Genomic DNA, 18243 nt, shown 5'->3' on the forward strand with positions numbered 1-18243 from the left:
CCTATAGCAATTAACCCTATAAAAACAAATTGATATACAAAATTTTCAATCTAAAAGAGCATCAATAGTGGAAAATTTCTTATAAAGTCCAATCTAAATAGTCAATGAAAAATTCAATTTTGGTTCCCTATTCAGAAAAACATTTCAAGAAGTCACGTGACTGTGACAGAGTCTACTATAAAGCGTAAACAGTAACATTATATACACACTGAATACCAAGTAAACACTCGTTTAATGTATTACTTGACTCTACTTGCAGCACAGCCCAATTATAGGGTTAGCAGAATTTGCACAATCAATTGCATAACAACATATACAAGTGTAATTCAGGAACAAGGTATTTCAATTATCTTCATTACAATATACTTTACTTCAAAGCAAAGACACACTGTACGTAACCAAATATGCAGTAATGACGCAAAAACTTAAATTTTGTCATTTATTACAGTAGGACGGCTCATGAATCTTTCTTTACAGAAATCATCCATTCCATATTTGGGCCTAGTAATACATCTAAAATTAACGACCACAATAACTCAAACAAATTCATTCCAAACGTAAATGTGTGACTTGCATTCTTCAGTAGCCAAAAGTGTGCCTTCCTTCCAGACACCAACAACTGGGCGTACAATTAATAAGAAATCCAATGATAGTCTTCCACTTATCTTGCTGACAACCGAAATCAACAGACAAAACAATAACTTCTTTAGGACAACAGAAAAGACACAAACACAAACACACACACACACACACACACACACACACACAAAATTGGCAAGCAACAACAAAAAGAGTAAGCAATGACAAAAGCGGTTTAACCACCCACTGTAGCTGCCCATGACTTAAGACTCTCATAAACCGTCACAAGCATCTGTAAATGCATAGAGAGAATCATGTAGTAGATGGATTTATCAAGTTTAACTACATAAATATAAATATTAAAACAACATATTACATGATACACCAAGCATCATAGAAGATGCTCAATATAAGTTAAAGGCAAATAGAAGTCAAGTGCAATAACCTAAAATATGACTAAACATTTAAAATTGCAATAAAATGTTAACGAAACAGCTTTTGACACAATCATAGCAATTTCATCAAATAATATCATCAAATAGATATAGTTGAAAAAATCACTAAACCATTCAGCATATCAATAGACTAAAACAAAAATTAACTTACTAATGTTCTTCTTACCATTGTTCAAATTGTAATAATTGTTAAGTGCAACATGCTACTGCTGTTAACATTGAGATATGCAACAATTACACAGTCAAGTGCAGTCAGGGCAACACGAACCACAAGAGCCCAATTATGATTATATGGTTTCATCGTTAGTGTTCCTTAATTAATTTCCCAGCCTAGGTCATGATTAGAACTTACACAAGCACTCATAGATATCGACAACTGTCAAAAAAGACAGCAAACACACTTTCAATTGTTCACCTCTAGAAAACCTTACAGTACAATTGTTATTTCACTGCCATTGTTCTTACTTACTTGTAAATGATTTCAAGTAATCAAACCATGCACTTGTTTATAAAATTCTAATTCTAAATAGCAAGTAAAACTCTCTTCTAGATAAAAAAAAATAAAAACTAATTCATGAATATTACTTTAATAGATATAGATGCTTTAAAACTGCTGTCTTTCATCATTACAAAGTCTATTCATTCATATCAGAAGTGTCTAATTTTCTTTTTAGCTACAAAGGAGACATTATATACTAATACATATTTTCTTGTTGATGTATAACAACAAATCAAAGGGTACATAGAAAGCCTTCAAGGTTTCCAAGAGGTTGCATGTTACCATCAAATGGAGACCCTCATTGAAGACATTAGATAACAGCACACGATACTGAAACCTTCAATTGTACAGACAAACAATTATGCAAAGGAAATCGAGTCCGACGACATCAGTCACTTTGGTTTGATTGATATCCAGGGTATAGAAGTAATCAAATAGCTCTTATATTGTTTCCAAAGTAAATACATTCGCCTGTTTAATAATAGTACATTTTTATTGCAATGTATAATTCTTTAGTACAATTATGGTTAGTAACAATTTCTAGTAGAAATTAGTACACTTATGTAAGTACTAGGTCTGTGACCATCCGGCCATTTCAATTTCAAATTTCAAATTTCAATTTTCATTTTTTATGGTTTATTTTCAATTTTTGTGTGAAAGATTTTCAATTATTTTGTTGAATAAATTAATTCGGCGAGCAAATTTTCATTTTTCATACTGCATTTTCACACTACTAGCATCTACGGTTTAGTAATATTTACAACACCATTTCAAGTTTCAGATTAGGCGAAGACACCATTATACTACAGTGTCCTGCCTCAACATTGAATCACGTTTCCTTCTGGAGGATCCATTTAAGTGATTACCACACCAGTTTTATGCGGAAATTCAGAGAATCTAATGGTTCAAATCACGCCATCAATCTGTATTTTCCAATGTCTACTAAACTCTTACCCAAGACACCGAACGTTCAAATTTTGAGACAACAAAAATTACTATAAATCACACAGTTAAGTATGGTTTACTAAACTGTGTTTCAAGTTTCTGATAGAGCAAAATTAGCATCATCGATATCGTAAAGAGTACTTCATCAACATTTGATCATGTTCGTACCTGTTTCCCTCACAGAAGGGCTTTCGTAAGTGATTATCATATGTATACGATAATTGCGGTCCTGCCAGAATCTAGGTAGTCCAAATGACTATCTAATTATCGGTCTGCGTAACGCAGCTACCTGAAAGTGAGTGACGAAATCATGCATGCCAGCTGCATTCCCTGGGCTCTAGCGAATGTCGTTCCTCCATCTAGGCATGACAGCACAATCAATCTTCAGAGAAAGAAATAATTAGCATCCATGTGCTTTTCCTATTACATCTAGCATTCACGAAAAGGAAAGACACACAATGTCTGTCATGTCCTCATACTGAATATATAATCATTTGCACGTCTGTAGGCTGTTAGTACGTAGTCGGAAGTTTTGAATATATTTTCTGTTGGTACCTCTATTTGACGTCCTAAAATTCGTGTCCAACCGTTTCATTCAAGCTGCCTGTTCGATAATTCCAACGCTTACATTGTAGTAAGTTAACTTAGTAAGCTGAAATAATTGTCGTGTTCTCGTCGATGTTTATCATGCTCGTCATTCCCGTCATTTTAACAAGCTTCATTTCAAGCATTTAGACTCATGTTTACATCTAAATTCAGTCGTATTACTGCTGGCTAAATATTAGTAATTAACTTAGTAAAACGTCCAATTTCGTCTCCAACCTCAGCTCCAGCACGTTAATTATCTTTTAATTTCAATCGTTCAAGATGTAATTGATTTACAATGTAGCACGAAATTCGTCTTCAGAAAAGAGTCACCTAAGTAAAGTTTTCTCTGTGTTCAGAGTACATTATACCAGACCCACACATTACTCAATATCAGCATACCGCGATCAAAGCGTTAATTTAATCGTAGGGAGGTTACAACGTTTCCTGCTTATACAATTGTAATAGTTACGTCAGATTTTACGGTAATTAGAAGATTCTGACGTACTTAAAGGTTGCTCAACCAACCGTGTTATTCTAATAATAGCCTATCGCCATGTATGCATATAAAATAATGCTTAATCGTCATTCGAGATCCACCGGTATCTGTAGACTTGTAGCTGCTAAGCATCTCTATGTCTTGGTCATTCATTGCTGTGTGGATTATTTACTGTTTTTGTTGTCTACTTGCCTTCCCATAATAAAGGAGACAACGAAGGTCAGCCTAGATTGCAGCGTCTTTCACGAAGCATGCCTATTTCTTCATACTTTAAGATTAGAAAAGAGATTCCACGTAACTGTCATCACGCCATCAACTTGGCAACTCCCACAGTGGTGATAGGAGGTTGATCCACGTGATGGACTTAGCTCACTCAAAGTCTACTGTGATATAAAAACGGACGGTGGAGGATGGACTGTATTCCAAAGAAGAAAGGATGGATCAGAGAATTTTAGCCTTGCAGGTGTACGTAGTAATCATTCATCATGATATAAGTCTATCATATCGAGACGAACTTGCATGGCCATTGTAAACTGCTGCAGAGTTTTGAGACTCTTAAAATACCGACTTAGCGATTAAGCTAATATAAAGCAACAAGCCAACTCGAACAAGACACATGAATATCACGTACCGTATGTGACCATAGAGCCTAAATGAGGTATCCGCTCTTTCTGAAAATTTTTATATATTTCTCTGCACGTGCAGCTCTCTGTTGTATAATTAAGGATCACATTCGTCCCGACTATTCTAATAGAACATGTTCGGAAAAATGACCATTAATTGAGTACCAAATAGTTCGATAAGGCAGTTATATTGCTTGGTACCTCTCCCTCAAGAGGAAACAAACCATGCATGGTTTTTCTAGTTCCTACTTTACCTTTCGGTTGAATTGCAAATTTTACCTAGTTATGAGCTACAGGAAACTTGAAGCCTGATTCACACTGAGCAGGTACAGCAACTTACCGTTAGGCAAGATCATTCACACTGGGTTGTCGTTACTTATCGTATTGATTTTCGTAACGTAACGTAATATGTTGAGGTAGATTCAACCTTTCCTGGTTGACGTTAGGAATTATCCAATCGTGGAGCAGTACATGGGTGTCTCTCCTGAGCATGCGCATTTCACAGGTTTGACTAGGGCGTCCTCCCTGCTTTAGAAAATCTCTCTAATCCACATTTTCATTCCGTGCGCTTTTCTTCTTTGAATCCAAGACAGAAGAAGAAGCAGTAAGAGACAACGTTTCCTCTTCTTTGTAACGGAAGCTATCATGCCTGACGTCATGTACGGGACACTAAACGTAGGAGCTCAATGTGAATGCTATTACATTAAATGTCATGCTATGTTACGTTACCTTACGTTACGTTATGTACATCGCCCTAACTTGATAAAATACGTTACGTGCCTAGTGTGAATCAGGCTTATGGTATTTTAAAATATGTCACGTGACCATTAGGAACGCTGACTGGTCAATATGGAGTCTTCATATGATAGACACCTCTCGGCTGTGATAGAGACCTGCAGTTTGATAGAAGAACTTACTCAAGAGCAACTATAATATCAATTGGTTCAAGGGCGGATATAAGATCTAATCAGACCGAACACTATTTTTCTCTAATCCTAACTCTCACTGGAAACTGTACAAACTCAACTAGAATATGAAATTGCATGCCATACACCATTTTCTAACCGACTACAGCTGCAGGTACATGCTCATGCAGACATTTGGTGCAGAATTTCAAGGTCCGCCTTGTGAGGTACGTGTTACAAACTAGCAATCATGAGCGACGTTTGCATGCAAAGCAGTCAGACAGTTGTAAATACTTACCCCTATACATAGACGCATGCATGTTAACCCAATGTGCCAGACACGCATGACGCAAAGAGACATACTGGGAAGGCAGAAGAGGTATAAAGAACTGCCTTGAGTCTAAATGGTGTAGAGTCAACCCTTTTATGGATCACCAGGATTCCCTTGGTTAGATACAAATCGCTAGCCTACCATGCCTGACATGGTCAGACTATACCAGTAGTGTGAAACCGCTTATTGCCTCTTTTGACAAGGAAATGTCACCCAAAACATGAACAGACAATCACCATGCAGCCACAACAATACAGGCAGGCGTCAAACATAATTCTGGCTACGCAGCCTGACGTCATCAGCTTGATTATGCTCCCACGCATACAGCACGAAAGAGTCAGGTAAATTAAGACGAATTCCGTGCGCAATGGCAGTTGCTAGTGATTTTTGAATTTTTTCATAATCGTCCAATACATGAATGTCTAGCCGAATCCGCCGTTGCAAAATGTCACCGGAAATGAATGGATGACACAAGATAATTACGATGGGCACTTGTGTGTTCCTGAAATTCTAACGACCTTAGATACTCAATAATTTCTTTCTATCTAGAAAATGAACGAGGCGAAAGCGTTTCGTTCGCGCTATCTAAGTGTAAATGTGACGCAGAGTGAAAGTCAAATCCTGTTGAATCTGTCTCTTGTAATTTCCTCTCACTGGCTCTAAAACAATGCTAGCTGTGTCTTTACATAACACCCTAGAACAAAACAATTGAATCTCGTTACTTCCTCTTACTTGAGAACAAGTGTACCTATGTCTCATTTCTAGGACAGAAGACCGCACAATTCGCAGAAGATTGCTACACTAAACTGTGAAGATAACACGTTATGCCAATGCTCCTAATGTAAAAGCTGGCTTATAACCCATCGTCAGCAACATTACTAGATACAATATGGCTAGTTCTCTAGTGACTGTTTGGCTTCTTTGTCTTATATCATTCGGGTATTGTCTAACAAAAGACGACGATGCTAAAAGGCAAGACGATACCCAGCATCTTGAACGTGATGGACGGTCTGATGGAAGTACTGCAATTTCCTCGTGTCCAGTAATTCAAAAGGAAATTCCACGTAACTGTCATCACGCCCTACAGCTTGGCAACTCTCACAGTGGGATTTATGAGATCGACCCACGTGATGGCCTTGGGTCACTCAAAGTCTACTGTGATATGAAAACGGACGGTGGAGGATGGACTGTATTCCAAAGAAGAAGGGATGGATCAGAAATTTTTTATCGCACTTGGCTTGAGTATCAACAAGGATTTGGAGAACTGAATGGTGAATTCTGGCTTGGACTTGATGCAATTCATCGGCTTACAGTTGATGTTACTCTCAGAATTGACATGATGGCGCCAGACAACAGCAAAGCATACGCAAAGTACGACGACTTCAGTATTGGAAATGAAAAATCCAAGTATGTTATCTACTTTGGAAGATACAGTGGAACAGCAGGTGATGCTCTGAAAATTCACAAAGGAATGAAATTTTCTACCCATGACCAAGACAACGACACGTACAGCAAAAACTGTGCTGTTGAATTTAAAGGAGCCTGGTGGTATATCAACTGTTATGACAGTAACTTGAATGGCGAATACGCATATGGCAGATCAGGACAGCACCTCGTTGTCTGGGAAACTTTTCAAGGAACAAAGTGTTTACAGAAAGTGGAAATAAAACTGAAATGATACAAGACAGACTTCATAAATATTTCAATTTTTGCATGCATTCTTTGCATGTTAGAGAAACTTTTGAATTAGAAAAACTCTTGTTTTTCAGTTCTTACTTGGTACTTCATTTTTGCTTACATAAATAGAAGTAGTAGAATTGCTTTGAAAAAAGGCTAAAGAACAAAGTAGAGTGTCCAATAAAAGGCTTTTAATTAGGTTCAAAGATTCTATCTAACAGGTAATTACGAATTCGATTTTAAAAATACACAGGCACAAACATTTGCTGTCCTTCTGACAAGTAAACAAGTAACTATCAAAAATTGATTTGTAATCTAGTTAAGTGAAAGGTTAGTGCATCACTCTGCTATTTCGTATCCTGATGCTACTGCAAAAGCTCACCAGAGGTTTTGCCAGTGTCAAGACTTATAATTCATGTAATAAAATAGGAAGTTGCAATAAGTATAAAATAATTATAGAAGATTTCATATTATAAGAATAAGAATTTTTAGGCTAATTCGATATATACACCGCTTTCCACGTTTGAGTCGATACAATTAGAAATTAGAGAATTAATTATGTTTCTTTATCATTGCACACAAAGAACTAGCTGCCGAATCAGTGGATGGAGCATCCCCATGTAAATGAGCATAACATATCACGTATATTTGTTGTGTGCAAAGAGCATATGGGACAATCCATGAATTGCCCGGTATACACAATCCATAAATAAATTTGCAGTATATTAGTTAATTCATTAAATTGAATTATTTATTATATTGAGCTTGCTTCAATTTTTGAGAATTGCTTAATTAAAGAAAGCTTGCAGATGTACGTAGTTATCATAATAAGATCATATTGAGGCGAACTTGCATGATCCACTGTAGACAGCTGGAGAGTTTTGGAGTCTCTTATAGCACCGACTTAGCGATTCAACTCTTACGAAGAAACCAGCCACACAACAAGACACTTGAGACTCATGTAACGTATGTCTATGCATGCAGCCAAGAGGAGAGGCTAAAGCGGATGTTAACACTTTAGTTAATAACTCACCTATACATGTGTTCAAAGCATGCAATACACCTTTTCTATCCGACTATCGTTCGAGTGCATGCACAGCAAGACTTCCGGTGCACGGCTTCTAGATCCAACTCTGAGCTGCTGCTACACGTGTTACAGACTGACAATACTGAGCGACATTTCCAAAGCAGCCAGAGACTTCTAAATAATTACGCTTAGAGACATGCAGGTCAATCAATGTGTTATAAACACCTTACCGAAAGAGACATATTAGAAACAGCAGAACCGGTGGCGAGACTGGCTTCAGTCTGGTTTAGTGTCACACAGATGGATCCCTGGTTAGCCACGAATATTTAATTAACCTGCCATGGATGACCTTGGATAAACCACCGGTGCATGTTGTTGAACTGCATAGTGCCGCTTCTGACAAGAACATGTAGACCAAAACATGGGCAGACAACCACAAACCACAGAAAGACATTTTTAGGTGTCATCTACAGTCAGGCTGGAAGCTGACGTCATCATCTTGACAATGCATGCCCCTATACGCATACTGCTCCTCAAACTCAGCGGTAGCTGTAAGAAACAGCGCCACCGTTATGTTCTCCATAATTCACCGAATCTTAACCTACCAGCAACTCTCTGGACGGTCATCAAGCAACGTGTAGAGGCAGGTCTCAAAGGTTCGTGAACTTGAGTTGAACACGTAATCCATTCGGAATGCAGTTGCTCACGCCTTGTGATGTGTTGCTGTACGTACATCTAACACATGCAAGCATATCTAGGGAAATCCGCCATTAAATCTTTAGCAAGCAAGGGAAATGCTATCAAAACATGAAAGAATGACACAAGCTGGTGACGAGCACTTGTGTGCTTCCAAAACTGTTAGACTCTAGCAGCACCACATTCATACACAATAGTTCTCTTGAGGCTGGAGAACGTACGTGACGAGTGGCGGAGGCGTTTCTGGAAACGCTAACTGTGGCAACGCCAATTCAAGTTCCTGTTAAATCCGTCAATATGGCTTCCTCTTACTAGTCCTAAACAATGCTAGCTCTGTCTTTACGTCCCCTAAGACAAGACAATTGAGTCCTGCGACTTCCTCTCACTGTACAGTACTAGCTGTGTCTGATTTCTAAGATAGAAAACCGCACATTACGCAGAAGAGTGCATCAATAGACTGTGAAGGCAACACCTTCTGCCTAATATAAGCTAGCTTTTCAGCCATCGTCAGCAATATTAGCAAGAAGCTGTACATGCAATATGGCTAATTCTCTAATGACTGTTTGGTTGCTTTGTCTTATAGCGTTCGGGTATTGTCTGCCAGTACGAGAAGATGACGCCCAAAGTCGTAATGATGCCCACCACCTTGAACGTAATGAACGTTCTGCTGGAAGTATCTTCATTTCCTCATGTCCAACAACTCCAAAAGAAATTCCACGCAATTGTCAACATGCCTTACAGCTTGGTAACTCTAACAGCGGTGTGTATGAGATTGATCCACGTGACGGTCTCGGTCCATTCAACGTCTATTGTGATATGGAAACAAGCGGTGGAGGATGGACTGTATTCCAAAGAAGAAAGGATGGCTCAGAAGATTTCTATCGCACTTGGACAGAATATCAACAAGGTTTTGGAGAGCTGTATGGTGAATTCTGGCTTGGTCTTGAAGCAATCCACAGACTGACGGTCGGTGTCACTCTGAGAATTGATCTGATGGCACCAGATAACAGCAAAGCGTACGCTGAATATGAAGACTTTACTATTGGAAATGCGAAGGCTAAGTATGTTATGTACATTGGACGATACAGTGGAACCGCAGGTGACAGGCTGAGTGCTCACAAAGGAATGAAATTCACTACCAAAGATCAAGATAATGACACTCATGGGCAAAATTGTGCCACACTATTCACAGGAGCTTGGTGGTATGCAGGTTGCCATCAAAGCAACTTAAATGGCGACTACCGCTATGGCAGCTCTGGAGACAAGCTAGTGGTCTGGCCATCGTTCAAGGGCAAAACATCTTTGCAGAAAGTAGAAATGAAACTGAAGTGATTCAAAAACAATTAATAGGACAGCTCATAAACATTTTGCTAGCATGTCTATAGAGTTGTCAAATACAATACAATGCAGTATCCTCTTGCACACTCCAGAAGCAGCAGCGCAGCCAGAATAAAATTTTGGCGATCAAATTTTATATTTCTATCGCAAATAGTTGCATGACATTGACATTTCAAATGCATGCATTAATTGTTACCTTAAATATATTAACTGCATGACTGTCTATCAAGAACGCAGTGTACGCTCTTTGTCAACTGCTGCAAAGTTATAAATACCCATATCTTTATTTAGAAATCTGGAGAGTAGACAAGAAGCAAAGCCACACTAGTTAACCAAAGAAAAAGCGCTTTGCATAACGTCTACGGTTACAAAGGCACTTCTATCTGTGCTTAAAATATTATAACTTACACAATTTTAAAATTCGAAACGCTCAAATTTTTTAAGATTAAACGACCCCGGTGACCACAGCCCCGCCTCTGGGAAACTAAACAATGTCAAAGACATAGAACTTATCCTAATACTACCATTACAACCGCATTAGTGGCGTAGGATAGTAGTTGCACGTGACTTTGAGTCCGAGAGCATGCCGCCAATGTTTCTGATGTGGTGTTGTATGTTTAGACGTGCAAACGCAGCAAAAACATGACGACAAATGTGTACTAGGCGTAGTATGTGTCTGTGACAACTTCCTACCGTCCCTCCTAGAGAAAGCAAACAAAATGTTTCCTTCTTCAAAACCTAAAGCAATGGATTAGTCAAGACAATTCACGTGAATTCTTGCCGAATATTGCCAATGGAAACTGTTGAGGCTACCTAATTACACTCACGTGCCCACGTGACTTACTATTCATAGCTAACTGTGTGAAAGAGCTTGCGCTAATGTTGGCCTAATCATAGATAATCCAGAGTCTGTCGGTTTGAACACTGTCTCAGTCTCAGACTTACAATAATATAGCTACTAGAGTCTAGTAAACTTGACTAACATTAGAAGCTACATATGAAGCAAACCACATTACTTTACTAGCAGGTTCAATAGAGAATGCTGATTTGCAGCAACCTTTAGTCACTTTGGCTCTTTTCAAGGTTGAAGCAAGGGCACAGCGTGGCATTAGCTATATGTAGGGCTATATATAGCTTCAGCTTTGGTAGACGTGGTCTTAAATTGTGTGGACTAAATACGTAACTCTTAGAAATGCGATTTAATCAACTAGATAATCCGGATACTAAGACTTCACTTGGGACTTATATGTCCAGGATTTAGTGGACAAAGGTGTTTGTTAGTGTATTAATTGATCAAACTTGTAAGTGACGTTTAGTTATAACAATTGCTATTTACTAAATGAAATCTTGCATAGTCTAGAGTACCCAACAACTGTTGAATAGACACATGCAAGAGTTCGGTCTGCGAGACAGATTGCAAGTATTATATACACAGGCCCGTATCCAGATGGGGATCAGGGGGTTGCAATCCCCTCTTCTCCTATAGGCGTGGTTCTATAATTTTATATAATTTCATTAGAAAAGAGAAACTAGTAATGCTATAAATAACTGCTACCAGGTCAACCCTCTCTTTCAAACATTCCTAGATCAGGACCTGTATGCAGGTTTCCTTTTGCCACTTTGCGTTATCTGGTCTTCATCTTTTAGAGCATGCGCGATAAAGCAGCCTTCTAGTCTTTGGAGCTCCAATGCGTTGCGATAATTACAATAATCATTAGAATTAGTGCGCTGTAGCAACTGTCCTTGCAAGACCCAGGGTAATGTATGATTTGACTATTTGGCGAGATGTCCAGAGGAAACACTGTAACATATATGGTTTCATTTGGAAATTGAGAGCGTAAACTTTTGAATTAGCTAATACTTAAGCTGACCGTCAATTATCCTACCTTCGCTTATCCAACCTCCCATATCCGTTCATTGTCCTCTAAATATGACGTCATTTATGCAATGCGATATATATGTAGTAAACTTGTAGTAGCACAATAACGCCCAAAAATTAGAAACTTTTTGGAGACTATGCTGTGTCATTTTCAGCAAGTAGAAGGTTCTTCACAAGGTAGAGATACCGCGCCTGCACCTCAAAAATATGTGGTTGGAAAGATCGACGGTTCACGTTTCTCCTTTCGCGTATAACTAAATATTCGTCCCTTTCTTCGATATCTGCTGCTCGAAAAAGCGAGAATACATTGTACCATGCATCAAACATACTATATTCTCACACAATGTTTTGTGTTTCGCTTCACCATTGCAAATAACTGAACTGCTGCAACAGCAATAGTTGCAAAGGTGATGGATGATTGAAGGATACGCTTTTGGCACCCACCAGTCGGTCGCATAAGAACGACCATTTCCGTCTGGAGTAATTAGAGCAAGTTGTGCTACACCCAATTTTCGGAAGAAGAAAGCGATAACGTTTTAACACTGTTCTCTTTTAAATAGAAAACCAGATCAATTAAGAGACAGACAAGGAAGATCTAGTCGCATGGTACCTCCCATTTAATTAATAAAATTAGTAACCATATTCTTCGCTAGTTCCTAATTTGCATTCCATCTGATGTGTTATGCCACAATATGAGCATCATATTGAAGAGCAATCACACCTCAAACTAAATCTTGTATTACACCCTATCAGCAAGTAATCCTGTCAAAAAGATACTCAAATCAGAGAAAAACGAGTTTGAAAAGTAAGTTGCACGAATTGCTCTCCCGATTACCAACTATCAGTTTACATTGAACGCTCACTCACCTGTAATACGAATTGTACAGCAGCATTGGCTGAGCCGCGATCATTCGAGTGCACATGCTTCCGGTGCACCACCTCTAGATTCGCCTATGATTAGTACTTCCTACAGACTGGCAATCGTGAATGACAATTGCATAGCAAGCAGACACTCCCAAGTATGTATCCTCACAAGCAGCTGATAAACACTGTACTATGCACGCACGGAAAACAATTTTTGACAAAACACTGTTTTTGTCTGCAACCAGTTAACAGCTAGACAATACAAAATACATGATAATTTAGTAAACTTTTCGTAGACGGTACCAAATAGAATGGCCGCTCAGTGTTCACTACACCTTTGGGACAAGAAAACCCAAACCGGAATCTAAACTAATAAAATTGAAAGACTTTGCATTATAAATTTTAGAACAAGATTTTCTAATTCATTCGTTACTACTGTAAGGCACAACAATTCCGGAAGCTGCTACAAGTGCAAACAATATGGTGATCTCTACAACAAAAGATGTGGATGTGACAGCAACAACATACAGTAATGTGTGCAGAGATCGAGATACGGGTATACTCATCGGTATACAGTACTAACTAATGTGACACAGTATGCATGCGACCAACGTTATTCGCAATCGTTAAATCTTGAACTAAATCATATATAAAGAATATGCATTCATGCATGCATTTAGTAAGTATTCTTTATCTTCATTGCTATATAATAATGCAAGTGCTTCACAAGCTTGATGTCAATTGCACAAACTGTCAATAAAGGTGATATAACAAGATTTGTCTCAACGACATCCTCTAGATTCGCCTTGTCCGAATTGTGAATAAAGCTTGATAAGCCAGTCACACAAATTCTTGCAGTACCATAAAAGGTTATTCTTACAACTAGACTAGAGCTTTCGTAGAATGCAAATCAACATCACTAGATTGTGAAAATTTGAGGTCGGCCTGTAGCCTGGAATGGGCACATGCATGCGCTCCTATATAAATGCCCTAGCTGCAGAGCTTATGCTATCTAGTTCCAGTGACATTAGAAAGCAAAATGGCTAGATTGTTAACTGCTCTCTGCTTTCTTTCGTTGGTCGCATTCGGTACTTGCCTTCCGGTAAACAAGAATAGAGAAAATCAGCAGAAAACAAAGCGCACTACTTGCCGATCCGATCTGACTACATCATGTCCGACGAGTGACAACAAAATTCCACGAAACTGTCATCATGCTCTCCAGCTTGGCAACTCCCATAGTGGTGTCTATGAAATCGACCCACGTGATGGCCACGATTCACTCAAGGTCTACTGTGACATGAAGGCAGACGGTGGAGGATGGACTGTAATACAAAGAAGAAAAGACGGATCAGAAAATTTTTATCGCACTTGGACTGAATATGAAGAAGGTTTTGGAGAGCTGTACGGCGAGTTCTGGCTTGGACTTGACAAAATCCACCGTTTGGCAGTTGATGTTACTCTGCGAATCGATATGATGGCACCAGATAGAAGTAAGGCATATGCTAGATACGAAGACTTTACTATTGGAAATGCAAATTCCAAGTACGTTATGTACATTGGACGATATAATGGAACAGCAGGTGACTCGCTATCGACACACAATGGAATGAAGTTTACAACCAACGACCAAGACAATGACCAAAGCAGCAGGAACTGTGCCGAATCCTAGTCAGGAGCTTGGTGGTACAAAAAATGTCATAGCAGTAACTTGAACGGGATCTACGCATACGGCAATTCAAGCAGCGGTCTAGTTGTCTGGCGAAATTTCAAATACCCGCAGTCTTTGCAAAAAGTAGAAATGAAACTGAAATGAACAAGATCTGAACAGGATACATTCAGTAGACGTTACCTTGCATGGTTAGAAAATCTTGACGAAAGAATATTGCTCAATTTGGCGCCTAGTGTTTTCATATTGTCTTGGTACGAAAATACTACCTACTAGAAATGGTTTACAAAATGATGCGTTGGAAATGATTAGTGTTATGTCCGACTGATTGCTGTTGAAACTTCAGGTTATCAATTTATTATCACATGCATGCAGTCAACACATTGTACAGCTATTAAACTGCAAACTAAATGAGAGACTACGACAATGTATAACGCTACATTTGAGTAATGGTGTGGAATGTGCAGAACTAGCTTTTACTTGTAATATCACCGAGATCAGCGATAAAGGACTGTGATCCGGGCACCTCTTCAATAGTTGAAACTTCTCTTTGCAAATACTCTGCACTCGTACCTATGTCATGCATTTCTGGAATATGCAATTAGAGTTTCTGACACTTAAACTTTGTAACTATGAGCGCGTCTTGAAATTGACGCCACCAATGTCCCTGCTATCACTATTGCTGTGTACTCCGAGTCTCTAAGTTTGCAACTGAGGTATAACACCACACACACACACACACACACACACACACACACACACACACACACACACACACACACACACACACACACACACACTAAACAAACTATAGCTGTATCAGTACTACAGTTGCATGGCAAGGTGATGATTGGAGCATCCGCTTTTAGCACTCAAAATGCACCAGGCAGTTGCATGCATAAGAGCAATCATTTACACCTCCAGATTACAGAGAGTTCTGCATGACCCAACCTTTAGAAAAGAACGATAACGTTTCAAGACTATTCAGCAAATTGGAACAATTATGAGACAAGGCAGATCCAACTCGCATGGTGTAGTAGCCAGGTGCTTACACAAGATTCTTCGAGGGTTTCCAAATTGATAGCAAGTAAAGTTAATATTAAAGACATAACGCGGTTTGCTTGCCATTCACATTGGAGTCCTAATTCATGCCTGTTGCTCTTGCATCCCACCAATGACCTAAAGATTTTTCTTAGAGTTAAAGTTGTGAAGGCTAGGGTAAGAGTGATGAGTGTTAGGATTATAGCTGTGAGCTATAGGTTAGGGTTATGTTGCAAGTGTTAGGATTAGAGTTGTGAGGGTTGGGGTTAGAGTTGTGAGGGTTAAGGCTACAGTTGTGAAAGTTAAAGTTTTTTAGAGTTGTGAGGGTTAGGGCTAAAGCTGTTAGGGTTGCCAAGGCTAGAGTTAGGGGATAGCTAACCCTCACAACTCTAACCCTAAGCTTCATAACATTAATAGTCCCTTGTGATAATAGTAAAATTGACGCCCTCTTCTGGGGAAGGGGGTTGCAGGCAACCTGGAAACTTGATTGGTTACGTCACTGTGTACCTCCCACCAAACAATTAGGTGCCATATTCTTTGCTAGCTTTTGTTGTCCGTTTCAGCTGAACTGCTATAATGCCACACTATCGCCATTCTACTGAACTGCAATCATAACCTAAATGAAATGTTTTGTTACATTATATCAGGAAATCCTGTTAAAGGGCTACGAAAATTAGTGAAAGAACAAGGCTAACAAATAAGTTGCACAAATCCCTTGCCCTAATTCCAATAATTATTGTCAGTTTAGCTGAAACGCTCACTTACTTATATAGTAATACAAATTGCACAACACCATTTACTGACAGGCTTTCTTATAGAGTGTGCAGGCATCCTGTGCACCACTTCTAGATCCGCCTCTGAACTATGTCCTACATTATTATGTACCCGGCAATCATGAATGTCATTTGCAAAACAGGGAACACTCCTAATTGTCTATCCTCACAAGCAGCTGGTGTAAAGAATAATATGCACGCATGGCATACTTGCTTCGACAAACGCTTGCTTTGGCTGTGTCCAGTAAACTGCTAAACAATATGAAAATGTAACATAGTATAGTAAACTTTCCTATATGCTACAAAACAGAATGGCCTCTCAGTGTTCCCTGTGGCGCAAGGAGACCTAAACGTAAATCTAAACAAAAGAATTGAATATATAAATGTAACACTCTATTGGATAACTCTCTAAACAACTGACAATATACACCTCCAGAAGGTGACAAGTACAGATGGTAAGGAGAAATACAGTTATACCCACTGCATGGTTTATACAACTGTAAGGCACACCTCTTCCAGAGGTTTCTACAAGTGCAGACAGTAAGGTGTTCTTTGAATTATCAACAAGAACGGATGAGGAGCTGACAGAAGCCACATTGGGTAAGGTGCTAATGTTTGGTATGGCATGCAGTGGAGTAGAAACCTAGATCTGGTTGAGGAGGCACAAATTTGTCCAAGAGAAAGTGGCTCTGCACGACAAGGTTGAATGTGTTATTAATCAATCATATATAATAATAAGCATTCAAATCAGCAAAACTAGGAAACCAATATTGACATATAATAAGTTTAGTGTAGTATACATGACACGTCAATGTTATCAGTGTTATCCTTATATATTGGCAGGTCACTTGACAGCCAGAAAAGTTGAGGGGGAACGTAGCGCCAGTTACTAAGCCCGTGGCATGATGCTTACAACGCTAAGGCACACCACTTCCAGCAGCTGCGACAAGTGGAGAAAGTAAGGTGTTCTTTGATTATCAACCACAAAGGATGTGGAGCTGAAAGAAACAACATTCAGTAAGGGGTCAACATGTTGAGAAACATGTCTGTACCCACTGGTGCTAGTTGGACTGTCAAGAAACGTGAGATAACAAGTTTTGTCTAAACCACAATCGGTCATCTTGAGCGAATTACTCCTATATAAATGGCGTGGTTGTAGAGCTTACTACTATTATCCAGTTAACCTGAGACCAGTGGCATTGGCGAGCAGCTATGGCTAGATTGTTAGCATCTGGCTGCTTTCTTTGCTTTCTTGTATTCTGTATTTTCCTACTGGCAAACAAGGCTAGAAACAATCAGTACAAAGCAAATTGTGTTCCACGATCTGCCCTGACTACCTCATGTTCAAAGAGTGACAAAGAAATTTCAAGCAACTGCCATCATGCCCTCAAGCTTGGGAACTCTCATAGTGGTGTTTACAAAATCGATCCACGCGATGACCACTGTCCATTCAAAGTCTACTGTGACATGAAGACGGATGGTGGAGAATGGACTTAAACAAAGAAGAAAAGACAAATGCGAATAAAAGCAAGGCATATGATCAATACGAAGACTTCACTATTGGAAATGTCAATTCCAAGTATGTTATGTACATTGGAATACACAGTGGAACAGCAGGTGACGTGTTAACGTATCATAATGGAGTGAAGTTTACTACCAAGGACAAAGACAATGTCCAACATTCCAAAACTGTACCCAATTGTACCCAGAATGTTGGTGGTACTTCTCTTGTTATAGCAGCAGTCTGAACGGCCTTTACAGACACCGCAGTTCAAGCTCCGCCAGTGTTTTAGTTGCCTAGACAACTTACAAAGGCCAGCAATCTTTACAAAAAGCAGAAATGAAATTAAACGAATACGAG

At 39.1% G+C, this 18243-nt stretch overlaps 2 protein-coding genes and 1 pseudogene across 2 annotated transcripts; all 3 read left to right on the forward strand.

Annotated features, from left to right (window-relative positions):
• The first annotated feature begins 6196 nt into the window (after positions 1-6196).
• Positions 6197-7288, forward strand: LOC134181322 (fibrinogen-like protein A). The gene has a single exon (XM_062648577.1). It carries the CDS (start codon positions 6311-6313, stop codon positions 7097-7099), a length of 789 nt encoding a protein of 262 aa, XP_062504561.1. The 5' UTR covers positions 6197-6310; the 3' UTR covers positions 7100-7288.
• A 1908-nt stretch (positions 7289-9196) lies between these two features.
• Positions 9197-10233, forward strand: LOC134181053 (fibrinogen C domain-containing protein 1-like). The gene has a single exon (XM_062648251.1). It carries the CDS (start codon positions 9362-9364, stop codon positions 10151-10153), a length of 792 nt encoding a protein of 263 aa, XP_062504235.1. The 5' UTR covers positions 9197-9361; the 3' UTR covers positions 10154-10233.
• A 3708-nt stretch (positions 10234-13941) lies between these two features.
• Positions 13942-14887, forward strand: LOC134180792 (fibrinogen C domain-containing protein 1-like; annotated as a pseudogene).
• Positions 14888-18243: the final 3356 nt, after the last annotated feature.

The sequence above is a fragment of the Corticium candelabrum genome, chromosome 6, assembly GCF_963422355.1.
Source record: "Corticium candelabrum chromosome 6, ooCorCand1.1, whole genome shotgun sequence".
NCBI classification, from domain to species: Eukaryota; Metazoa; Porifera; class Homoscleromorpha; order Homosclerophorida; family Plakinidae; genus Corticium; species Corticium candelabrum.